We start from the raw sequence: 26,642 nt of genomic DNA, 5'->3' as shown, positions 1-26,642 counted from the left end.
GAGATAATCATCAGAAGATGGATATCAGAACTTAAGTGCTGGAGTATGTTCAGATAAGGATAGTAGCTGGTTAAAGGGAAGAAGATCGAGATAAATATAAGAAGAGATATGCATGAAGAAGGAGTTCCGTGAAGAATGGAATACTTGGAAGAAAAGATATCTGATTGATATATTTTAGGAAGCAGAATTATATTCCATATCAATTAGCGATTATCTTGTAACTGTGTAGTATATAAACACAGACATAGGGTTTACACTATAAGTGTTATCATATTCGAAGAGATTATTCATTGTAACCCTAGCAGCTCTCGTGATATTTGTTCATCACTGAGAGGTAACAGTTCCATACTGTAACAGAGTTTATTGTTTCAATAAAGTTTGTTTTCTGTTACTTGAAATATTAAAAGTTCGATTTGATTATATTTTGCACTGTATTCACCCCCTCTACAGTGTGTGTGACCTAACAGTATGTGTGTTAACAAATAAGCTTTGATACCACTTGTTAGGCCACACAACACTGTAGAAGGGGGTTGAATACAGTGTTTATACAATCAAATCGATTTAACACAAGTGTGTAACAAAGATCAAGTATATTGAATAAACTCTGTTACAATACGAACTGTTGTTCTCTCTCAGTGATGAACAATATCACTAAGAGCTGCTAGGTTACAATGTATAATCTTCTCGATAATGATAACACATATAGTGTAAACCCTAAGTCCGTGTTTATATACTACACAGTTACAAGATATATTCTAATTGATATGAAATACAATTCCGTCTCCTAAAATATATCAATCAGATATCTTCTACAAGTCTTCCAGTCTTCTAACTCTTTTCACACATATCTTCTATTGTTTTAGTCTCGATCTTCTATTATAAATCTGTTTCCTTCCTTATATGAAAGTCTTCCTGTACTTAAGTTATGATATGACCTTAAGTTCTGAGATTAAGTCCTGACTTCCAGTAAGTCCTGATTTCAGTAAGTCCTTATTTGTCCTGTTGTTAAGTTCTGAAAACTAAACACAAATCATATTAGACATGACATCTCAAATATATCTAACATGGAAAGAGGCTAAGGACAAGCGATCAAAGGTGTTAACCAACACTCATTCTACTAGTGTGCAAGAGCGAGTGAAATGGAAGAAACCAGAAATTGGTTCTTACAAGCTCAATGTTGATGCTGCCATCAAGTTGGGGGATCCTTCTTTTTCTATGGGGATGGTTCTTCGGGATCAAACTAGCGCTTTTGTGACATGTAAAATGATTTGCAGAGCTATGGTTTCCTCAGTAGTTGAAGCTGAAGCACAGACAATCCTTGAAGGACTCCAGTGGTTACTCACGATGAATTATGATCGAGTAAATATTGAGTCAGATTCCCTGAAATCTGTTCGAGCTATACATTCCCCAGATATGAATTTACTAGAAGTTGGCTTCTTTATAGATGCTTGTCGGTTGCTCCTAGATGCGAAAGTTGGGTTCTCAGTTTCATTTATTAAAAGGCAAGCGAATAGGGTCGCTCATTTAGTAGCTAAATTACCTTGTTCCATGAATTGTCAAAACGTTATTACGGCTCCTTCAAATATGTTGTTGGAGTCTCTCATGTATGATGTTTCTTCTTAATGAAATTGTCTTTTATTCAAAAAAAATATATTATAATTTCAAAATGAATGAAAATTTAATAAAATACATTATATACTATGTTTATTTAATTTATTATAATACTTAATAATCTGTATAACAGACACAATAAGTAATTAATTAAGAAATTAAACTATAATTACATATTCTTAAATGATATCAAATAATATTAAAAATATTATATATAATACAAGTAACGATTATTTTAATAAAAATAAATCTAAGTAAAAATTAACAAATCATTTGTTAATCAGGTTAAAGTTGATCATTTTTAAAAAACAATTGGAATGGATAAGTTTGAATAAAAAAATTATAAAAAAATAATTTCATTTTTTATCATATAAAATAAGAAACACATTTAGATTATATTTAGATATAAATATTACAAGCGTTTTGTTTCATTTTGTAAAAGGGGAAAATTACAGATTGTCTTTTAAAAAATTTAGAGTACATGAATTTTATAAAATGTAAAAAATAGGAAGAAATATATGTACAAAAAGTACATTTTTTTGAAAAATACATTTTTCATGAAAAACATAAAATTTTATTTAGGAAATAAAATTATTTTAATAAAAATTAGTTAAATAAAGAATAAATATTTCAAAAATAATAATAATAATCTCGTGCATCGCACGTAGGGCTGCACAAAGGTTAAAAACCGGACCGGACCGACCCGGACTGGACCGAGGACCGGATTTTTTCAGAATTACGGATCGAGGACCGGACCGGCTCTATCCGGTCTTGAGACCAGACCGGACCGGAAAAACCCGGATTGGACCGGGACCGGACCGGTTTGGACCGGTTTAATTAATATTTATATAAAATAAATTTATATATAAATTTATTTTATTTATTCTTTCAGATTTATATATATTAAAAGTTTTGTTACTTGGTACGTCAATAAAAATTTAAAACTAAATATATATTTCAATATTTTAAAATTAAATATAATTTTTTAAGTGTATGAATCTCAATATTTTATTATATGAATTTATTATTTATTAATATGGATCAATAAAATATGATATGCGTGAATATTTAATATTTTTATATATGATCTTATAAGACATCAATTAAAGCTAAAATAATTATATATATGAATTCAGGTTCATTCAGGTCTGGACTGGATTTTTTCAGGTCTTGGACCGGACCGGATCGAAGACCGGATTTTTTCAATTATAAGGATCGGGGACCGGACCAGGTATGTTCGGTCCGGTCCGGGTCTTGGACCGGTAGACCCGATCCGGTCCGGGATACAGGTCCAGACCGGAATTCTGTGCAACCCTAATCACACAGGTACAAAGTTAGTACTCCCTCCGTCCCAATATACATGTCCCTTTTGGGAAAAAAAATTGTCCTAAATTACCTGTCACTCTCTTCTTTCAATGTAAATTTAAACATAAATTTTTAAAATTATTCTTAAATTTGTTATTTCCAAAATTTGACTTTCTAAAATTAGTATATATTCTCTTTTTTCAATGCATTTAATGAGGTATTTTGTTGAAAATGTTATCCAACTAACCATTTTCTTAATATATTTTTTTTGAAAAGGAACATGTATAATGGAACGGAAGGAGTATATTCTAAGTTTGGATCGGGTAACATTGGGGATGGATGATTACAAAAGACATATTAAAACATGTATCATGTATGACGTTCAGGGCTAGTGATTAACATAATTACTTTCCTTGCACCTAATCTTGCAATTGTCATAATTTATAGCAATCAAACTTGTAGTTATGGTTTTCTTATTATACGTCTTTGATTCCTTGGATTAATTTAAATTGGAAAGTTAACTTTAGCACACTAGATTATTCTAACATTCTCCATAGTTTATAAACAAAGTAAAGTAATTAGTAGAGCTGTTATCCATAATCATAGTAAATAATTGCTCAAAAGAAATCACTTAATTGTATCATGGCTAATTTAAAATTATTTTACCTTCTTTTAAAACTTCCAATTAAATATTTGTTTTTATGAAATTTCATAATTGAGCGAGAATCGAATTCAAAATTTGAAATAATAATAATATTTGAAAACTATATTGAACACAGCACTCTAATGACTCTGGTAGCATTAGTCATAGTGTACAATGAATGAATGCAAGGTGATTAAGGATGAGCACTGTGCAATCATTAAGCTTAAACCAAAGTGATTAGTACACAAACATTAAATTTTAATTAATTGTGGTACATACTTGTGTGATTATAGTAAGGCTAATACGAAATTTCATCATTTTGGCAAGTTGAAAAAACATTGATACCTACCTACGTAACAACATTCCCTAAATATGGAAGTGAACTAAAAAAGTCATTCAAAGATGATGCAATTAGCGTTGCCAGTAATCACGGTGCAACTGATTAAGTTGGTCTAATTGATGAAAGTCTAATTCTTAGCTCTGTACTGTCTCCTGATAATCATAAATACCATGTAAAATATTTCTAAGATTTTGTTTCTGAGACGGTTGATAATCCATGTATTTAAGAGTTTACGGGCCTATTTGGCCACTGCCGATTAAGTAACTTATTGACTTATAAGTTAATAAGTACTTATCGACGAGTGTTTGTCAACCCAACTTATAAGTTGAATTTATTATAAGCTGATAAGTTAAATATTAGCAACGACGTACTTTTTCTCAACTTATTTTTAATTTTTAATTTTTTTATTAATTTTTGTTTTAATATTTATGTTTTTACATGTCTTTCTAATTTAAAATTTACGAATTAAGATAATTATATTTGAAATTTATTTATTTTAGCTCAGTTAAGTAAAAAAATATTCTGACATTTAACCAAACACTTATTTAACTTATAAGTATTTATCTATTTATCCCTTATAAGTCTCTTATTCATTTTAAGTTATTAGTTACTTATTTTAAAATTTCCCAAACGGACACTATAATCTGTTATCTTAGATTTTGAGTTTGATTCTCACTCATGTTAAATTTTTTTAAAAATTATATTTTACTTTTAATTCTCAACCGATTTGGTTAACTAGTAATGCTCTGATTTAAACGAATTTTTGTTTTGGCGAAAGATTTAACCGAATTTTAGAACCATTATATTATTGATTATATACGTTGTTTTTTTTTTGAAACAATTTGATTATATACGTTGTTGTTGTAGTTGTTGGTGTATGTAATTATTTTGAACATAAAAACAACGTACTTCCCAACACTGCATGGTTGTTTTACTAAAGGCAGACCTGGTCATTACCCCCCTCCATCGGTGCCGCTCTTTAGATCCCCTGCTTCATCTCTGACCGATATTTAAAATTATGTACTCGCTCAGTTTCAATCAATTTTTTACGTTTGGTTTGGGCACGAAGGTTAAGAAATATGTATAAAATAGTTAAAAAAGAGAAAGAAAAGTAAGTGAAGTGGTGAGACCTATTGATTTTTAATGTATAAAAGGGAGATAGTGGAGTAAAAGTAGTGTAAAAACGAAAGAAAGTGGGAAAGTAGTGGGACCCATTAACTATTTATGGTAAGTTTTGAAATGTAAAGAATTGGATGAGACATCCAAAAAAAGGAAAGTGTAAAAAAATGGTTGGGACAGAGGAAGTTTAACTTAACTAACATCATATTTCTCTTATATAGTTGAAACTTGATAGTTGAACCTTGATAAAATAACAATCGATAAAGTAATAATTTCATTAAGATAATATATTTCTCTAATCCTAACATAATGAATACATAGATACAGTATATTTTTACTTTTAATAAAATAATAAACTAGATAAAATAATATTTTTCCTGAATCCTAATCTTATTACTTTAAAAAGGTTTAACCGTCTGACAATCAAATATTACATTAATCTTGTTTATATTTACTTCTAGAAACTAGCAGCAGTCCTTTCGTCTCAATATATTTTTAACATTTGAAATGTATTTTAAGCCTTTTATTTAATTTAATTTCATAATTTATTTTTAATTTTTTAAAATAAAATTTGAACATTTAATTTTTGTTCAAACAAAATAGTTTTTAAAATAAATCACGTAACTGTGATAGATAAGAGTTTTAAAACATCAAATGTTTAAAATTAGCTGTGGGAGGAACATTTGAAAATGTACACCATATTTTATGCATTTTATAATTTCTACACTTCTTGATTTCAGGTTCCAGGTAAGAGAGGCCACTTCTATAAAATTTACAAATGTATCAAAATCTGGAAAAGCGTGATTTAAGAATAAAACAAGATAAAAACATATAATTGTGCGTGCGTGTAACATTGTAAGTACTGATATCTACATTAGCTGTAATAAAACTGAATCAAGCTTTTGTTTACTCATCTTCCATCTCCATTCCTCTGTAAAACATTTATATAATTACACACATAATTTTATATATATACACACACGTATACATACACACTTCACTCTCTCCAAGCCTCTATATTTCATCATTTTCTCTGCAAATTTTCACCAGTTTCGAGAAATGAGATCATTTCTGTGAAATCTAATCATCTGGGTCCTTCACATTTCGCTCATTCTACAACCCCATCTCAAAATCTTGAATTATTTCCACTGATTTCTCATCTGGGTCGTTAAATTCTTCAAAAATGGCGCCGTCGTTCGAGTGGTGGGCTAAAGAAACCCACAGAGGAACGCCGGTGGTTGTGAAGATGGAGAACCCGAATAACTGGTCTATGGTGGAGCTTGAGTCACTTTCCGACGACGATTTTCTGTCCCCGGAGCTTGCCGGAAATGTAAAATCCGGCAACCCGAAATCTAAATCTCGCCGGAATAAAAATGCCAAACAGCTCACCTGGGTTCTTCTGCTTAAAGCCCACAAAGCTGCTGGTTGTTTAACTTCAATTGCCTCTGCATTGTTCAGTCTTTCATCCGCCGTACGCCGGCGAGTTGCCGCCGGAAAAACTGACTCCGATGAGGCTGAAAGCCCTGTTGTGAAAAAAAGGTTTTATACATGTATAAAAGTGTTTCTTTGGTTATCTGTGTTGTTATTAGGTTTTGAGATAGTTGCTTATTATAAAGCTTGGAGTTTTGGTTCACCAGATCTTGAGTTAGAGTTTTTATATAAATTAACAAGGCCTTCAGGGTTGAAAGATGCATTTGATTTGCTTTATTCCAATTGGGTTATGATCAGGGTTGCTTATCTTGCTCCCCCTCTTCAGTTTCTTGCCAATTCCTGTATTGTACTTTTTCTTATCCAGAGTTTGGATAGGTTAGTTTTGTGTTTGGGTTGTTTTTGGATTAGATTTAAGAAGATTAAGCCAGTTTTAAAACAAGGGTTAGAGGATCTTGAAGCTGGTGATGGTACTAGTGGGTACTTCCCTATGGTTCTTGTTCAGATTCCCATGTGTAATGAAAAAGAGGTGAGTTTTGTGTGCTTTTGTTTTGTTGTTTGTCTGAAATTTAGCATCTTGTTTTTTGTTGGAGGTGTTAGTTTTGATTTTGAAGTTTGCGGTTTTTAGGTTTATCAGCAGTCTATAGGAGCAGTGTGTAACTTGGATTGGCCAAAAGCTCAATTGCTCATTCAAGTTTTGGATGATTCAGATGATCCAGTTACGCAGTTGTTGATCCAAGACGAGGTTCATAAGTGGCAACAAGAGGGTGCCAACATTTTGTATCGGCATAGGGTGATTAGAGAAGGATATAAAGCTGGAAATCTCAAGTCTGCGATGAATTGTAGCTATGTTAAAGACTATGAGTTTGTTGCCATTTTCGATGCTGATTTCCAGCCCACAGCTGATTTTCTTAAAAAGACTGTTCCACATTTTAAGGTAGTAAACACTTCCTTGCTTCTTTAATGGAACTACTGATTGTTACTATAATGGTTGGAATCTTGTTTAACTTGACTATTATGCTACTTTTGTGTCACTGCAAACACACATGAGGCAAGAATTTAATTATATGACTTTTTATGGTATCAGTATTTGAATGTATTTGGTAAGAATTTAGTGGCTTTTATGATTTTGTAGGATAATGAAGAGTTAGGGTTGGTTCAGACAAGATGGTCCTTTGTGAACAAGGATGAAAACCTATTAACGAGGCTCCAAAACATTAATTTGGCATTTCATTTTGAGGTGGAGCAACAGGTAAATGGAATTCTACTCAATTTCTTCGGATTTAATGGAACGGCTGGGGTGTGGAGGATCAAAGCCTTAGAAGAATCTGGTGGGTGGTTGGAGAGGACCACAGTTGAGGACATGGACATTGCTGTCCGAGCTCATCTCCATGGATGGAAATTCATCTTCCTCAATGACGTGGAGGTAAATTTCCTTCAATACTACATGTAGTACAATCAGTGCGCTTGTTTGGAATTCTGTTTATATGCTGAAAATGTTTTATTTTGTTCATGTGATCCAAATTTCAGTGTCAATGTGAACTGCCGGAGTCTTACGAGGCTTATAGGAAACAACAGCACAGATGGCATTCTGGTCCGATGCAGTTGTTTCGTCTCTGTTTGCCAGATATAATCCGATCAAAGGTATTTAACTTGTATAACATTTTTTTTAACGTTCATGTATTTTTAAGAAAACTCTTCACTTGCTTGTGTAAGTTGTAATTATTTGGTATTGGAGCATTCCATCCTGACATTAGTTTAACTTTTGATTGAGCAGATTAGCTTGTGGAAAAAATTCAATATGATATTCCTTTTCTTCCTTCTAAGAAAATTGATTCTTCCATTTTACTCGTTCACCCTATTTTGCATAATTCTTCCAATGACAATGTTCATACCGGAGGCTACACTGCCGGCATGGGTTGTTTGCTATATACCAGCAACCATGTCTTTTCTAAACATACTCCCAGCCCCCAAGTCATTTCCTTTTATTGTCCCTTACCTTCTATTCGAGAACACAATGTCTGTAACAAAGTTCAATGCCATGATATCTGGTTTATTTCAACTAGGAAGTGCATACGAATGGGTAGTTACCAAGAAATCTGGACGCTCCTCAGAAGGTGATCTCATTTCCTTAATTGATAAAGAACCAGAACAAAAGCCTTTAAGGGGAAACTCATTGCCAGATCTAGATGAAATGCGAGAAGATATTGAAAAGGAAATCAAGAAGGAGCAGATAGCTTCGAAGAAGGTAAAGCATAACAGGATGTACACAAAAGAGCTAGCACTAGCTTTTCTTCTCTTGACAGCTTCTGCCAGAAGCCTCTTGTCCGCACAGGGAATCCATTTCTATTTCCTACTCTTTCAAGGGGTGTCATTTCTACTGGTGGGACTTGATTTAATTGGCGAGCAGGTTGGTTAAAGGAAGATTCACAGGCTTTGCACGAAGTATATTGTAAAGAAAGCTATTTTGGCTTTTGTAGATAGTGAATTGAAAATCAGACACGGAAGTGAACTTTGTTGATGAGTAAACATGGGTAGCCTGGAGTTGTCTTCCTTGTTCACAGTGCTGATTCTGATTCCAGCAACTTCTAGTTGGACTTGTGATAGAAAGACTGAATACCCATGCACAGAAATGGAGGTAAATTATGCTATATGAAAGGTCGATATTAGTTACTAATCTTGTGATTTCTTTTGTACCTACTATCGGAATTCTACAATTCTACGTTTTCAGTGATTCATTTGTTTTTTAGACAATTCTTTTGTAAGAAGGAGATTCTGGTTCAGACGAGGAAGAACATAAGTTGTTCCAGATGTGTGCAGTAGTATCAAATCATCTAATAGGAGTGCATTCTTTATAAGCACTATTCTTTGTGATCACCATCTTCTTTGCTTCATATGTGTGACACTTTGTCGATTTCGTGTTATTACATTCACGTAAATTTGATCAAAATGTATAAGGTTAATGGGATGAGTACTAATATGTAAGTTACTTCAATCATATTTTGATTATGCCATTTGGGCGGTTCTCTCCTTGAAATCAAATCCGTGTAAGAATTGTGTCATTTACGGAGAGTTTTTATGGTAAAATCAAGTCGGAATTGTGTCATTTACGGAGGTTTCTTAGTTCTTACAGTAAAATCGTAAAATCAAGTCGGAATTGTGTTATTTTCGAAGAGTTCTTATAGTAAATTTGAGTCGGATTCCGGATCATGTCACATGAACCCCCTAATCAAAATGTGCATGTCAAAAAATGATATATTGAAATTTTTGACCAAAAATATCCAGCTAAAAATAGATTTGGTGCAAGGCTCTGTGTTGGAATCTGACATGAGAGTATCTTTCAGTACTTGTTGCTCTATCTTCTTTATTTGTTCACCGATATTATGGTTGAGTAGCTGGAACCTCTCTTTAATGAAGTTCAATTCACTTTTATGACCTGTTTGTCTTTTAAATTCATTCATTTATTCACATTAAATACTAGATACACCAACCCCTAATTTTAAAAAATAACTATAAAATCGTGTTATAAAATCGCAAGTAGCAACATAGGCTTTATGATAAATGGACCTGCCGTTGGGTAAATGGCCAAATTAATTGAAAAGGGTCCATGAAAAATGGCCCATACAACAAGCTGTATGTACCATATTCTTTATTGTTATTTATTATTTTTGCCTGTTACTTAAGATACATAAAATATGACTTACTCACGTATGTAAATAATAATTTAGTTTCATGCATGACTATAAAAATATTATCTATTTTTATAATATTTTTCTTGTAATAATTAGGCGTATACCATACATCTTACAATTGAGTATAGATAATCTTCTTCGGGTCCGGTGATTTTATCCATGGTAGAACCAAAAGACGAGTTCTTAACACTTAAAATAATTTAAAATGAGTGTGGAAATAACGTTATAATAAGTGTTATAATTGTTTATTAGAAATTACCGATAAATCGGTAAAAATAATAGACCGATTCGATAAAATTCTGGTAAATCACCGATAACTCATTTGATTCTACAAAAATTATCCGATAAACTACAAATTTATACATCAACCGATTAATTCTGATTTCCGAAATATATAAACAGACATATAAGTTAAAATAAATGCGAAAAATGGGCTTAATAGCAAATAACGCAATATAGAGGGAGCATGACTGAAATGTTTAGCATGTAAGAGTCACAAATAAATGAGATATCGTTCCCATGAGAGTTTTGTGTGCAGAATAGACATTTTACCTGTATTAGTTGTGCAAGCCCATCTTTGTTTGCTCTTTTTTATGGTTTTACATGACAAGTACATTGCAAAAACTGTGACTAGCATTATTGCATGAATATGTCAAACCTGTGATCCCGAGACTGCAAAATCTAACATGTTTTGGTCGTCAACAACAACCTTGCATGCGTTTCATTCTTTGTATTTGAGTGTAGGCTTTTCAATGTCTTTTTGCAAGACTCAATAATAGTTCATCTGTTTGATACTTTAATAATCTGTCTCACGCTAATTATGTTAATATTTAGTTTATTTTACACAATTTTAAGGTCTGCAGTTTTTCCAAAAATACTCATGTTATAATTCACATGCAACTTTTTGCAACATTTGTTGCAATCTCATATGCAACTTTTACTGTATTTTTTAAAATAAGTTCAAAAAAATATGAGTATTTTTGATAAATTTCTTTTAAAGTCTATAATTTTCTGTAAATATCAAAATATTTATCTAATTTGATCAATCAAAAAATCTTATTATATAATAAAATAATAATAGTGAGGACAACTAAATGCGGAGATGTGTAATATTTTATTTAAATAAATGGGTTTATATATCTATACTATTATATTAAAAACGAAATAATAAAAGTTTGGTTAATAGTCGGACTGGTCACCGTAATTATAGCAGTATTAAAAATAAACAATTTCACAACTGAATAGATATTCATAATAGACTTATAATATGTCGAATGGTTTTCATTAAAACAAAATAATATATAAAATTCACTCGGCCGAGCTAAACTAAATTATACTATTGATCCAATTTTAAATAAAAAATTAAAAAAATTACATATAGTTAATTGAATTTGAAAAATTGAACTAAAATAAAATAATAAATATTATTGATCCTGCTAAAAATATTATTTTATTGGACTGGACTATAACAAAATAAAATTTTAAAAGAAAATTCGTAAGGTCGATATAATGTCATCAAACTACCTGCCGGGCTAAACAAAATTATACTGTTAATCTAATTTTAAATAAAAACAAATAAACAAATTACATATAATTAGTTGGATTTAAAGAATCGGGCTTAAATAAAATAATAAATATTATTGATTCCGCTAAAACTATTATATTATTGGATCGGACTATAACAAAATGAAAATTTGAAAGGAAATTCGTAGGTTAATATAATGTCATCAAATTAAAATAAAATAATAAATATTATCCATTCGGTCTAAAATAAAATAATAATCATCCCGGGCTAATATAAAATTAAATAACATAGTAAGTATAATTAGCTGGATATTTTAAATAACATAGTAAATATAATTAGCTGGATATGGTTGATATAACTCGCCTCAAACTAACATAAATTTGTTGTCATTAACACATAAAATTTTAACATTGATTCGTGTTTAAACATATTAACTAATATAAATCTAAATATAGTTAGTTGAATTTGGTCGGTCAACAGACTAATGATAATTCGTATATTATTGATCTCAGCTAAAATTTACCTTTTAATTAAATATAAAAATCTTCTGTAAATTACACCTATAAATATCAATAAAAATATATATTTCAGTCATTATATTATTTTTTAAAACTGGAGTATAACTAACTTATACACCCTATATGTATATTAATAAGTATTATCAAATTATATTATTAAAATTTCAAATAAATAAATTTCATACTTTAAATTAAATTAAAAAATATTTAATATTAAAAATTATGCACAAAATAATTCTTAGCATTGCAAGGTTTTAGACTAGTTTTACAAATAAGTATCAAATAGGGGTGAGCGCGGTGCTGTTTTTTCCTCAAACCGCAAATCAAACCGCACGTGTGGTTTGATCAAATTTCCAAACCGCACCCGCACCGCGTACCCTTAAAAATCGCATAAACCACACCACGAAAATGCGGTGCGGTTTGGTGTGGTTTACTGCGATTTACACTTTAAAAGTTCCAAGATTTAAATAAATATAAAACTTAAATTTAATCAAATTGCCGAATAATATAACACAAATTCGCCAATATTCTTCAATAATACAAGTTAGAAATTACACACTGGAAAGTTTAACTTTTTTACAAATTCAATTACATAACAAAAAAAAAACTTAAAAGTGCAAAGCAAAAGACATAAATAGGAGCTCCAAAATTTGATCATAAATTATTATTAAGTTTGAAAAAATAAATTTGTAAATAATGATCATGGATTGAGTTCACGCTAACTATTCTAATCACATTGAGTTCACGCTAACTATTCTAATCACATAAGAAACAGGTAGAATGTAATGTAATCTTGTTACTTGTGGAAAGTGTTTGTGCGGCCAACTGAATAGCAAACAATAACCTAATTAAGTATTGGGCTGTAAATATTGAGTGCGATGATCCGACAGGAATATAATTATATTATATATATAACATATTCGGTTTGAACCGCATTTCAGAAATTTAAAATCACAACCCGCACCGCACCGCACCGCACCGCACCGCGCAATTTATTAAAAATTCAAACCGCAACCGCATCACGAAAATTAAAAACCGCATTTTACGGTGCGGATTGATGCAGTACGAGCTATTTTTGCGGTTTTATGCTCACCCCTTTATCAAACACGGGATATAGTTGAGAAAATAGAAGTTCAGAAACAACAACAGTTCTAGACAACAAAATATCTGAAAATCTTGTATTCCCTTGAAAAAGAAATGGATCAAATAATAAGAAGTTGGGCATACCAAGCTGGCTAGCTCTAACAAAATATTGGGCTGGTTCACATGGGTACAGGGTATATCCCGTAAAGGATCAATTTGCAAGGCCCTATCCCAGACTGTCAGAGGGTGACAATACTTAAGATATTAAAACTGACAAGATTGAAAATAAATTTCATAAAACTAAACCACCTTATACTGATATGTCATTGTTAGCATGGAACTTTGATTTCTTGAAAGAAAGTTTGATATCATCCTCTTCTCATGTATGCGGTATGGGATTGAAAGTTACTCGGACAACCGGGCGGATACAGAAATTAAATTTCGGGGATATCGACTATATTTTGTAAATAAACCCTTTTTTTGTTTAGGGGCACTTTCATTTATTTTTAAAAATTTAATGGTGAAAAAGCTTTTAGAAAATGAGGGTATTAGAGCATCTCTAAGGGAGAGCACCTGTTAGCAATAATATCTACGTGACAACCCTAATTTTAAAAATATAGATAATATGTAAAAAAATCAGTACTCCAAGGGAGATACCTGTTAGGTAAATTTTAGATGCAGAAAAAAAGGCACGCTACATTTGTTGAATGAATGACTGTCATTTATATTTGAGTCAAGTCATTTCCCTTTACAATATCTCTCCAGCAGCTTAGATACACACCTTCCTACAAGAACATCTGGCTTTATCAAATATATATAATTAAGGTTTGGGATTTTAGAATTGAGTGGAGTTTTACAAAAAATTACATATATATATAATATTTACATTTAATATATATATACTAATTTAATTTTATATTTTAACTTTATATAATATTAATTGTAAAAATTTAATATCAAAAAGCTGTAAAAAAATCATGTTAACCAATTTTATTAATTACTTATATAATTTTTTATTGTACATTTTGATATAAAAAACTATTAAAAATTACTTGGATAAAAAAATTAGTTAAATATTTTATAATATATAAAAGTAATGTTTGTTAACTAATTTTTTTCATGATTTAAATATTATAATAACATCAGTAAATATTTTTATTTTCTACATATATATATATATATATATTATTTCCACTTATATTAAGTTAAAAAAATCATTTTTTATTAATAATTTCTTATCAATCCTTTTTGATAAAACATAACTCTTAAAATTTAAAAATAACAATAAAAACTGTTTTTTGAATATAGCTAATCATTATAACTAATACCACTGAAGCAGAATTTCTTACAGGTTCATCAATTTTTACATAATATCTATTTTCTACTAATATAGCTACTCCCATTGGAGATGCCCTTACACCCCACGTTGTCGAGTCATTTTGAGCCGCGCTTGAGTGGTTGGTTGTTGCATGTGTGCAACGAGTAACGCTTGAAATGTGCTCTCGTTCACGAGAGTTTTCCGAGACACTTTGAATCACTCAAAATGATCAAGTAATGAGTGAGATTATTAAAAGATGGTCTTTTAAGAGTGGAAAATGAGTTATAAAATCTTAAGACCCACATTGAAAATTGATTTTCTTAGCTTTATATAGCAACACATATGTATTGTTCACTTGTGTTGTCTATGTATTGCTCCATCACCTACGCGAGTGCGCAGGGCGGTGCAAATTATGGGTTTTTTCGAGAGGTAATCTGAGACTTGCGAAGTTTTCGAGCTTGTCCGCGTGTGCGACGTGCGGACACGAATGTAGCAGAAAATTAGTCTGAACGACGCGAATGTAGCAGAAAATTAGTCCGAATAATGGACCGCCGGGTCTGGTCTCAAATAAATTGACTTACATTTTTATTTTTGTGTTGGTCAAATTAATTAGTTAATTATAATTAATTGGCCACCGACCTATCGACCTAATTAATTATGGTAATTGTGTAGCGCACAAGTTTTTCCTCCCTATAAAACACCTCTAGGGCGTTAGAGTTAAACACATAAAAATACGGCTGTTCCTAAACACCTGCCCTCTAACCCGTAATTGTTTGTTGCTCGCTTTCAAGTACGTTGAGAGTGTCGACCTTCGGCGTTACCACTGCAATCCGTTTTATCCTGGGAGACTTTTTGTTCGCACAATACGGTGAGGGCTAATAAGTTTTAAGGAGACAGTTCCGCACTGGACTCGGGTTCTTATATCCTTCGCAATACGCTTCTTGTTTCCGTTCCGTTTCTATTATTTGATTATCTGTTTTGCACGCACACATTTATACGTAATTTTTGTTACTGCGTAGATTGTTGATAACAAAAATGTACATAAAATTTTATTTTAGGGGAACACATGTGCCCCGTGACTCGTGCCCCTTGCTATAGGACGACCGCTATATATTCACATGTTGTTGTTGCCTATGCAGTGCTCGTATTAACGTTAAATCGGATATTGAAAATCATATCGAATCGAATCGACAAAACACTTTATTAAAATTAATTCAAAAAATTACAACTGTATAGGTCATGGAGAACATTGCGAAGAGTCGTGCATATCTTTTGACAAAAATCATATGAGAGTTGCAAACAACTGCAACTCAGTGCACAAATGAAACAGTTCATATATTTTCACTTGTGGATCGAGTGAATATACTTTGTTTCACATAATCTTACCTGTCCCCGACAATTGTGTAATTATGTTTAATTTGACTAAAACCAAACACACACACACAGATTTGATATTTATATAAATGCCAAATGCAAAGCCAAAGGTGTTGTAATCTTTTGACCATTAAACTTCACACTGTTTATCTTTAAAACAAAAATATGATAGTTGTTCATTGTGCCTTTCTTTTCTCAAAGTGGATCCTCCCCTTTTTCTCCTTTCGGTTCATTTTAATTTTTTTCCCTCCTAATTTTTTTAGTCACGAGGGCATTTTGTACACCAATTCTAGTTGTGCAGAGTCTTAACTTAATATTTTGATGTTATTTACATTATTATGAGCATAATTACTTAATAACAAAATATGGTTGGTTTTATGGTAAAAATTAACAAACGATAATTTATACAGAGATATCGCAACAAGCTGAAACTAGAAACTAATAAATGATAAGTTTATAAAATGCATTATTACTATCTCCCAATATTTTATTGTTGGAGGGATAAATCAAACTTTCGAAGAGAGAAATCGAGGGGAGTCACAGTTATTGGATCAAAATCTGTAATAAGGCCTTAGCGAGGCTTATGATCATAAGATATGCGCAAATTTTACCTTTAGGTAAAACACGGTAAAAAGACTATTTTCCTGGTAACCTCAAGCTTCAAAACAAAAAGAGAAGGAACTAAAACAACATCAATTGGATAATATAATCTAAAATTCCACTAAATATATGGTTCATACCAGCTGCATATCAGTTTTTGGTGACATTAAGTGACACTTACACTCAGGAGCCCATCTTAATACTGCTAATTGCTGTATTAAACAGTCTTTTTTAATGATTAAATTCATCTTTTCTGCCACAATTTTCTTCCTTGTCTGCTAAGTTAAAAGTATTTTATTTTAATCTCCAAGATTTCACAACTAAATTACTTAGAAGTGCACCACAGAGGTGTCTCACGTGTGAGTTAATCTAATCAAGGCCACTAATTATCAATTCATCAGCTCATCAGTGGCACACCAGGACATGAAATTACTTTTAGTTTATAAATTTGTACAATACTGTTTTCTTTTCTAGACATAAAATTTGGCTTTACAAATAAAATAGCAGACAAAAGTTGCAACTAATCATGACCATCTAATCTTTAGACAAATAAAGTTGTGGTATGAGAATATTTCCCATCTTTTTTTTTTGAATAATTCAAGAGAATGTCTTTTGCCTTTAAAGAAAGCTTAATCCAAAAGATTCACAATCATTTTGTCATGCAGATTTGAGTGATGAATTAGGGAAATATTAGTGTGGTCAAAGCAAGAAAATGGCCTTTTACATTATTGAGAGTCATTTAGCTGGTTTGTACTTTGAGATTTAGATGGCAAAGAAAGTAGATACAATCATTTAGAATACACATACTAATATTCAAAGGTAATGATCCCTCCATTAAAACCATTCCCTCCATTTTGCAAATGTAGAAATAATTAAATTCCATCAAGAGCCAAAAGGTGTTTCAGTTTGAAAAAGATGGTTACATTGTCACAGCAAAAATATAGAGCATGGCCCCTAATGTCTTCCACTGGTCTTTTTTATAATATACCACCATAATTCTACTATTTTTACTTTTGTGTTGTTCATGCAGATAAACAAGCCTCATGCAACTTAAACTCAGAAGAAACCTGTGTCTAAGGAGTTGAAGGACTTTTACAAGGAGCAAAACTGGCCATTGAGAGGGACTTGGCTGAGCTGATGATTTTCAAAAACTTGCAGTTGGATTAGCAGAACAGCATTGAAGCTGTGATGACTCCGGAATTGTCGGGGCTAGCTTCTCTTGAGCTACTTAAACTAGTAACCAGGGAGGATGGATCCGAGAAATGATGACTATTATCAAGCTTTGTTGATGTCAACGAATTATCGAACATCATTTGTGTTGAATTCAGAGATTCGATACCCATCCAATCCTGTAAGGCCATTGAGAAAGACAGATTCTTATAGTGCTGCTGCTGCTGGTCATGTTCAACACTTACATTTTGTTCAGCAAGTGATTTCAGACAATTAGCATTTTGTTCATGCTGTTGTGAAGACTGGTGCATCACCATTTTCCAATCTGAACTAGTAGTGTTTTCATGATTAGCAACTTGGAAAATATCCCCGTGGCTTGAAGCTACTGATGGGTTTATGTATTTGACAATGCCCTGAGGAATAGTTGTTTCCGAGTCCCTAATGCGCCTAGCTTGCTCTCCAGCAAGTACTGTGTTGCTGGACATGATTTTTTCAACGTCGTATCTTGTTATGTCAAAGTTTGTTACAGCACTTACCCCACGAAATTTAATTGCAGCAATGTCATAAGCTTCAGCTGCTTCCTCTTGGGTGCCTGAACCATCAAGATTCATCGACATTGTAACTTAAGAGTCCATAAGTATAAAAAGGTAATCATTTATAATTCAAATTCACATAAGAATGAAAAAAAATTGTTTGGTTGCTGTTCTTGTAGGAAAATTAGTCCAACAATGATGGTACATAACTCAAAGAACTGGATGGAATAACTTGTAATGCTCGAATTAAGTAGAGTTCAAATTCAAGAAAAGATGAATGTCATGCATTTACATTATTAGCTTGAATTTTGCTAATGAGATACTGAACAATCAGATGCACAAAAAAAAATTTAACAAAGTGAAATTTGTATGTAGGGCAGGACTTACTGAATGTCCCTAGGTAGAGGTCCTTGTTTCCTGCAACCCGGCCAATTCGAGCTTGCCACCTTCCATGCTGATGATGCCTAGTTACAATGTTTTTGACAAGAAAAAAGTGATTTTTTCTTTATGCATATGCTACTACAATTATATCATGTACAATACAAATTCATAAAGGGTCTGGGTCCCTGACAAACGTATGTTGACACTCACTAAGCGCGGTATGTTATGCTGCAACATATGAACTGAACCCATTCATAAATCATTAGATACCTTGTTACTCCTCTGTACATCGAAGCTCCCCTTGAAAATCCACTGCTTTTCCTAGAAACACAAATTAGAAAACAGACTATGAAATATCTTAAAATGCCACTAAACTAAGCATCCAAAAAAAAATTCATCATCAAAACTACCTTCTCAGATGCGCAATATACTCCTGACGGCTCATGCTTTTCATATCCTCAAGTTGTTGCTGGTAGCTCTCCAACTGAAAAGAAAACATGTAACTCCTCAGTAATCAGTACAGTTTAATATGTTACGGAATGATAAACTCATATATGTCCAATTAAAATTATACTGGAAAATTGATATGGGTTTGAGATCCCCAATACTTCAAGGCTGCACAATCATAAGCTCTTGCAGCTTTCTCTTCCATATCATAACCCCCTAAAAATTAAACATTTCCAAGGCTTGATTAAAAATGAAAAACTAATAATTAATCCTAGTCTTTTGGCTGCAAGTAAAAATGACTTACCAAGATACACTGAAATATGCACCACCAGTGGATATGTAAAGCAAATATTCCCCCATCATATAAAAGTATGACAAGATATAATCAATAGAAATGGTCAGATTAATGAACCAAATGTAGAAGTCAAAAGTATGAACCAAACTTGTCTAAACTAATTGAGAAACATGCATATTTCATTTTAAATGTACTCTTAGTTTCTTACCTTGCCTTCCTTTCCTTGTTTGGCCTTCTTTCTTGCAACTATTATCCCACAAATGTGCTTCATATCTACCAGTCCATCTATGCCTAAGCAAAATATGACATTTTACAAGATCTATTGAAAAAATTAACCCAACATAAGTAAAAGATAAACAAAGGAATATTCTGAACTAGTGAACTAACCTTGTAACACCTCTATATTGAGATGTTCTTTTCCCAAAAGTGTCAATAGATTTCCTATGAGCAGGTTGTTTTGTGCCCATTTTAGCTGACCCTTTCTTTTTAGTTTGTGTGGCCAAACAATGTGAGTCACTAGGTGAGATGGCACTAGATTGAGAGCCAGGGCTAATAGACAAGCTCAAACACTGTAAATCTCCACAACCCATTGACTCAACAGAACCAGAACCAGCTACAACAGAACCATCACTGTGAACCAATGTCCCAGTGTTGATTTGTTGGCCTAAAAATATTCCAGAGAAAAAATCTCCACTCTGGGAATCTCTATCATCTTGAATAGATGAAGTTTGATACAACTGATGGCAAGGCATCTCAGAAAAATAATGCATCTCTTGTTGCTGTTGTTGTTGCCTTTGAGTTCCTTGGTCTGCAACATTTTGGTGGTAGTAAATACTGTCTAAGCTAAGAGACATTGCTTCCCTCTCATGGCTTGCACCTTTTTAACAAGTTTTCAAGGTTTCAAGATTTATAATTGAATGAAAATACAAACACAACAAACACAAGTTCTATCTGAATATTCAATACTAGAAGGGAAAACTAAAAAGAGCATTATTTTATTACCTTGCAAGCTTTGTGAAGTGGAGAGTGCTTCCATGATACAAAGAGAACCATCTGATTTTAGAGGCATGACAGACAAAGGAGAGTGAAAAGCATCATTTGCTGCATAAGATGAGGATGAAGAAAATCCCAACCAGTTAGGAGAACTGTTTATAGTATGGCCATTGTTGTTCATAGCTTCACTCATGGTCTTTATCTTTCTTTTCATTGCTCTGCAGCTTTTCTTTACCAGAATCACCTAGTATGATTCAAGGCAAGCTAATGACTGAAAGAAAAAAAAAACACAATAATACTTCAAGGAAGCTACATACTTACTTATTTGACTGAATAAATTGCGGTGACTTTGGAATAATAAACAAAAAGAATGAACAACTTCAAGAAGTGTTGGGTATAAGCCATGCATTCTTGTATAGGGATCCGTGTATATATAAACAAACTACATACATATTTTTGATAAAGAAAGATCAAGGCCCTTTAAATTGTTTATTCTCTCACGCTTCCTGTGGATGCACTGCAGGGTTGAATGTAGTGACTACTGGATATATATAACCAAGGTTCTCGTTTAAATCCGATAATTCTTGAAGCATACTTTCCGATTTTAATTAAAAGTACTACTAAGTGTCCGTTTGAGAAATCTTAAAATAAGTAGTTTATGACTTAAAATGAATAAGAGATTTATAAGTGATAATTACATGAATACTTATAAGTTAAATAAGTGTTTAGTTAAATGTCAGAATATTTTTAACTCAATTAAGCTAAAATAAATAAATTTTAAATATAATTATCTTAATTCGTAAATTTTAAATTAGAAATACATGTAAAAATATAAATTTTAAAACAAAAGTTAATAAAAAGCGAAAAATCAAAATAAGTTGATAAAAAGTACGTCATTGCTAACATTCAACTTATCAGCTTATAAGTTATAAATTCAATTTATAAGCTGGGTCGACAAACACTAGTCGATAAGTACTTACTGGCTTTATTCGTAATTTATCTGTGTGTAGCCAAACATGCCCTAATTCTTAGTGATTTATTTTATCATATTTAGCAAACACGATAATATATGATGTAACAATTATTTGTCGAGAATTCGGGGACAGTGAACCATAGAAGAAAACATTTAACAAGAAAACATTTAACAAGAAAACAAGTCTGCAATACTAATTTACTTTTTTACCATAGGGGGGTACAGTGAGGGCAGGGAGCTAGATAGAATCTACTACTAGCAAGGATAGATTTGAAAAATCTGCAGCCCATCTAGTCACTTCATGCAGTACAGCTCTCTTCTGTATAATGCGGCTACTGCATCACCTGCAAGCTGCAACACTCTCTTTTCTATATATATTTATATACTAGTACTACCTACTATATCATTTTTTTGTATTTTGTTTTTGAATTTTGATGAAGAAAATTTAAACAAGTGTAGGTAGGACCAGTTTTGAACTTCTAGATATTTGCTCTTCTGTTCTGCGCTCACTCCAGCTTTATTCCATGACCTTTGCACATTTAACTTTCATTATTTACATGATGCAAAACATATGAAATATTTAAGCATGACTTTTAGAGATGCATGTCTTTACATAAATAAATTTAGGGGGTGTTCAGCTACATGAGTGTAACACTCTGGTTGAATTCCGATACTTAAATTATTGAAAAAAATTCAAAATATGATCCTTATTATCACGATACGTGATGAGAAAATTATCTTTTGGAAAAATGTAAATAAACACTTCTTCCTACGGGTAAATACTTTCAAAGGAAAAATATGGAACACCCTCTTACTTTAATCTTTGATTTGTAGCTCGAAGCAGAAACACATGTGTAACAAAGTACATTACGTTCAAAATATCTGGCCTATTTCAGCACCAAGGTATCGTTTGGGCTTGGTTTTGTCAATTTTGTTTGATCATTAACGTATGCATGATATGCGTTTGTTTAATGTGTGAGGACCAAGGGCACAGGCCCAATGATATGCGGTTGTTTTGTTCCGGCTAATGGATTTTTTGGGGTTTGGTTTGTTTTTACAGATTTGCTTCACATCCTGAGACCAGTTGTCCTAATCTCAACTATCAAGATTCATGACTTTACTTGCCAAGAAACAATACTAGGATATTTTGTTCAATCTTAAAAAAAGACAGTATGCTGAAGAAGAGATCTAATTCTGGTTTTCTCTTTTCTGATGGGCAGCCTCAAATGCTCAGCTTCTCTTCCCCCAACTCTCACCCTCTTGGACTGCCTCATCAAGCTCCTCCTCCTCACTCTTACAGTACATCTCTCTCTCTCTCTCTCTCTCTCTCTCTCTCTCTCTCTCCCTCTCTCTCTCTCTCTCTCTCTCTCTCTCTCTCTCTCTCCCCATCAGCCTCTCTCTCTCTCTCACCCTCTATCTCTCTCCCATCTCCCTCTCCCTCTCACCCTCAATCTCTCCCATCTCCCTCTCTCTCTCTCCGTGTCTCTCTCTCCCCCCCAGTAGGTAGAAAGTTGAAGTCTTTATTATGTTTCTTGATGCGGGTAGTGGGTGTTTGCACTTATCTATTAGTTTAAAACATTTGAGTATGTTCTAGTAAGGACTATAGAGATTTGTTTAGCTTAGTTAGTAATCTGGGTTCTTTTTATAAGTATTGTGATTTTGAATGCCTATTCATGTTTACTTATACAACTGTTTGTGCTTACATACAAACCTTTCTCATGAAACAGGCTACAAACTCTTTACAAATCCATGTTCCTTGCCCATATGTTTATGAAGTATATAGCTTAGGTAATATAGTGTCAAACTGGTAAGTTGTATATAGTTTGAACTTTGTAGAGCTTGTAGGCTAAATTGGTTTGCGAAATGACCCTATGGCCTATATATATATTATGGTCTTGTCAAAAAGTTTTTTAAAAAACGATCTGTTGATTTTTTGTTTTTTTGAAAGGGATAAGCTTTGGTTGTCACAAAAAGGAAAAATGAATCACAAAAACAAGAATTACAAGAACTATAGGAAAACCGGCCATAAGACCTCCTTTTATCATTGATTATTCTAATTTATGGTTTTTATTCTTTTATCTTATTTTCCGTGTTCCTTCTGTATATTTTGTCGACATTTTTTTGTAGAACTGATTAGTACTACTCTTACCTTATATTTTACTCTGTGTTACTGTATATAATGTCAATCAGCATTGGAAGTGGTTTATGTTCCAACTGGTATTTTTAGGAAATTTTTCAGGCTCTGTCTCTGGAGACTTGTATGGTGCAAACATGAATGGAATGTCAACAGGGGTTAAGGGGCCATTTACTCCATCACAGTGGATGGAGCTAGAACACCAGGCCCTAATTTACAAGTACATAACTGCAAATTATCCTGTTCCTTCTAACCTCCTCAACCCCATAAAAAAAGCTCAGGAATCTGCTCGGTTCTCCAGCTTTTCAGGAGCAAATCCGAGGCCGTGTAAGTTTGCATTTTGGTCTCTCATAAACTCTAATATGTTCTTTATATGCATCAGCTTTCTACCTACCCTGTGTTGCTTCTCCGATTTTTCTCTAATCTTTGTTTTATGACGATGTCATTGTCCATATCCATCTCTTCGCATATCCCAACCTTCCCAGCCATAATATCAAGAGAGGGGTTCCTGATTTTTTTTGGTATTCTGCTGCTTTTCCTGTTTGCATGTTTGTGGTATTGCTGCTCCGCCTGGTTTACCGGTTATGTGAAAAAGATCCTTGTTGTAACTGTGAATATACTACTGGTGTATTAACTACTGAGTGTGTATGCAACAATTTAAGACATGATTATGAATGGAAATCAAGAAACACTCAGGTTTTCTGGACTTTATCAACTTTTGTTAACCTTCAGTAAAATAGATTGTTATTGTTACTTAAACGGACCTGATTATATTGCATCAACTTCAAATTAAATTATAACTTCATTATTAAAAATAATAAAAAGATTATTCTCACTGAATTTAATTGTATAATAAACATGTCCAGGTGTGAAAAACCAAACAGGTTACTGATTTTTTTAATGTTATAATTGAACTCCAAACTAACTTCTCACACATGTTATAGAGCCTATGCATTCGTAATATTGATTTTTAAACAGGGTAAGTAGCGAAGTTGATACATGTATATAATTTAATTGCTTGCATTCGTGTCTGTCAAACAGCGGAATGGGGTACTTTCCATCTTGGATTTCCTAACAACACTGATCCTGAGCTTGGGAGATGTCGTCGTACGGATGGGAAGAAATGGCGCTGTTCAAAAGAAGCTTTAGCTGATCGAAAATATTGTGATAAACACACAAAACGATCTCGTTCAAGAAAGCCCGTGGAAGGTCAAACTGGCCATAACGTCTCTGGAACCACCAATACCACCACAAAGTTTCTGCCTATGTCTTCTTCCATATCAGCTGCTATGGTGGTTCCAGCCAGCCGTACATTTGATAATTTTGGTCTCTCGGGAAACCAGTTGCAGGATTGCACACCTAATCCCACCACATCCCCTGACCCTAAAAGGTAAATACATTACTTGCAAATTGCAATGTTATTTTTGTTGCATGTGTTTGCTTGTAGATTCTCATTCACTCTCTAGACTTAGCTTCATCTGTTCAAGCAACGCAATTTGAACTTAAGTTACTCAGACTCTTTGGCTTCTGCCGTCGTATTTGTGTCAGCCCATTTGACACGACACTCGTTTCGTGTAAAAATTTTGGGAGTCAGAAAGTAAAAGTGGAGATATAGTAAAAGATCCCTCAATATTAATTTAAAGAGGGTATTGAAATTTGAAATCCAAGATTGTTACTTTGAGAACTAACCTACCATTTGCAAAGCATTTTCTGTTAAAATATTGTCATATATTCCCATATAATTATCTCTTACTAAAGTCTTGTCTCTATACATGTGTTTGATAAATGTCCCCAAAAAATAGGACATTTCCATGCCGAATTTAAAATCCAACATCATAGGTCAGATATGTATCCTGTACCAACCCAAGTCTAAGCAACTTATATCTAAACAATAAACTCGTAATCATTTTCATTTGTGTTCATTTTAAATCTGTGGCATTGCTTCCACTAATTTTACATGAATATTACTAGTTCTGTTTGCTACTCTATTTAATTGTTGAACCTGAATAGTTTTCTTTGAGCAGGAGATTTCTTAATAAAGGATATACTTCTGAGAAAGTCGAAGAGATGGTAGGGTTTCCCGTGAAGTCTCCGGTCAATGGATTAAATGGAAGTCAATTTTTAAATATAAATCAGAATCTATATCAAGAATCTTCTACAATGGATTTTGGACTTCTAAGTTCCAACTCATTGCTAAACCCATTCCAGAAAGCTACTTTGGAGATTAAAGGCAAAAGCTATAGGTCTTCTGCAGAGCTTGATAAAGACAAATACAGATCAGAGCATTTTCTTGGGCAATTCATGGGCGACTGGCCAAAATGCCAGTCTGAGTCGCTAGCTAATCTGTGGCCTGAGACTGATACCCAATCAGACAGGACCAGACTCTCCATATCATTACCAGCAGTTGCTGCAGATTTCATGTCATCAACTTCGACTCTCACCAATGAAAAGCTTGCATGTTCACCCATAAAATTATCATGCAATCTCAGCTCTGCTCACATGGCTTCTGAAATGAATGCAGTCACCAAACGTACAATCCAAAGACAGGCAAATTGGGAGACTTCTGCGGGTGGACCACTTGGTGAAGTTTTGCACAGTTCCAATACCAGTGCAAGTGATTCCCAGAACTCCATCAGTCCATAGTCTCATGGGTTGGGGCCTGGGGTTGGGAAGTAGCCCTATAGTCTGGTACCCCCAGCAGGCTGTCTTACCAAAGAAAGCGTTTCGATCTCCTAATAGCAGTGCATGGAGCAGTCCTTATAGAGAGACCAACTTCCTCTGCTCCAATAAATCAGTTCCTAATCCTTTCGTAGTTCTCGACTCCCTCCAACCTGAAGATCTACGGACAACATAGGCAAGACAAATGTAAGCTTTTATATCGTGCTGGAAAAACATTGCAACAATGAAGCTATGAGTTCTGGTGTTTTTGTCCATTTGTTTCTATTGTATCTTTTCATGTGCAGCATTTGTTTCAGTTGCACCTTTTCATATGTATTGGTGACTTTAACTCGAGCTTATGTTTTGTAATGGTAGCACATTGGTCGTTTCAATACAAATTTTAGAAATGTTTTTAATTATGTGATCAAAACTCTTTGAAGTATCTGTTTTTTTTAAGAGGACTAGTGTATTGGAACAAGGAGCATTATTACATAAAGATTTT

The 26,642-nt window shown here is 32.9% G+C and overlaps 4 protein-coding genes across 6 annotated transcripts; 3 read left to right on the top strand and 1 right to left on the bottom strand.

Annotated features, from left to right (window-relative positions):
* Nucleotides 1–1,041: 1,041 nt before the first annotated feature.
* LOC141685409 (uncharacterized) lies at nt 1,042–1,623 on the top strand. The gene has a single exon (XM_074490516.1). The coding sequence runs from the start codon at nt 1,042–1,044 to the stop codon at nt 1,621–1,623; it is 582 nt and encodes a 193-aa protein (XP_074346617.1).
* A 4,323-nt stretch (nt 1,624–5,946) lies between these two features.
* On the top strand, nt 5,947–9,508 carry LOC141706941 (putative xyloglucan glycosyltransferase 12). The gene is made up of 5 exons (XM_074509843.1): nt 5,947–6,975; nt 7,075–7,383; nt 7,582–7,872; nt 7,977–8,090; nt 8,224–9,508. Exons 1-5 carry the CDS (start codon nt 6,202–6,204, stop codon nt 8,863–8,865), a joined length of 2,130 nt encoding a protein of 709 aa, XP_074365944.1. The 5' UTR covers nt 5,947–6,201; the 3' UTR covers nt 8,866–9,508.
* A 7,781-nt stretch (nt 9,509–17,289) lies between these two features.
* On the bottom strand, nt 17,290–20,801 carry LOC141706940 (AP2-like ethylene-responsive transcription factor ANT). The gene is made up of 8 exons (XM_074509842.1): nt 20,385–20,801; nt 19,770–20,259; nt 19,591–19,673; nt 19,215–19,303; nt 19,051–19,124; nt 18,911–18,961; nt 18,647–18,723; nt 17,290–18,318 (listed from the first exon to the last, which is right to left on the bottom strand). The coding sequence occupies exons 1-8, from the start codon at nt 20,587–20,589 to the stop codon at nt 17,720–17,722; spliced, it is 1,668 nt and encodes a 555-aa protein (XP_074365943.1). The 5' UTR covers nt 20,590–20,801; the 3' UTR covers nt 17,290–17,719.
* A 1,440-nt stretch (nt 20,802–22,241) lies between these two features.
* On the top strand, nt 22,242–26,559 carry LOC141706938 (growth-regulating factor 2-like). Of its 3 annotated transcripts, none has more exons than XM_074509838.1 (4): nt 22,242–22,647; nt 23,588–23,809; nt 24,524–24,872; nt 25,507–26,559. In XM_074509838.1, the coding sequence occupies exons 1-4, from the start codon at nt 22,521–22,523 to the stop codon at nt 26,123–26,125; spliced, it is 1,317 nt and encodes a 438-aa protein (XP_074365939.1). In that variant the 5' UTR covers nt 22,242–22,520; the 3' UTR covers nt 26,126–26,559. The 3 variants fall into 3 exon arrangements, with proteins under 3 accessions (XP_074365939.1, XP_074365938.1, XP_074365940.1); XM_074509837.1 differs by having other exon boundaries at nt 23,576–23,809; XM_074509839.1 differs by having other exon boundaries at nt 22,522–22,647; nt 23,076–23,809.
* The last annotated feature ends 83 nt before the right edge of the window (nt 26,560–26,642 follow it).

This window comes from Apium graveolens, chromosome 2 (assembly GCF_009905375.1).
Source record: "Apium graveolens cultivar Ventura chromosome 2, ASM990537v1, whole genome shotgun sequence".
NCBI lineage: Eukaryota > Viridiplantae > Streptophyta > Magnoliopsida > Apiales > Apiaceae > Apium > Apium graveolens.
The sequence above is the reverse complement of the archived record's forward strand: the minus strand, read 5'-3'. Positions and strand labels throughout refer to the sequence as shown.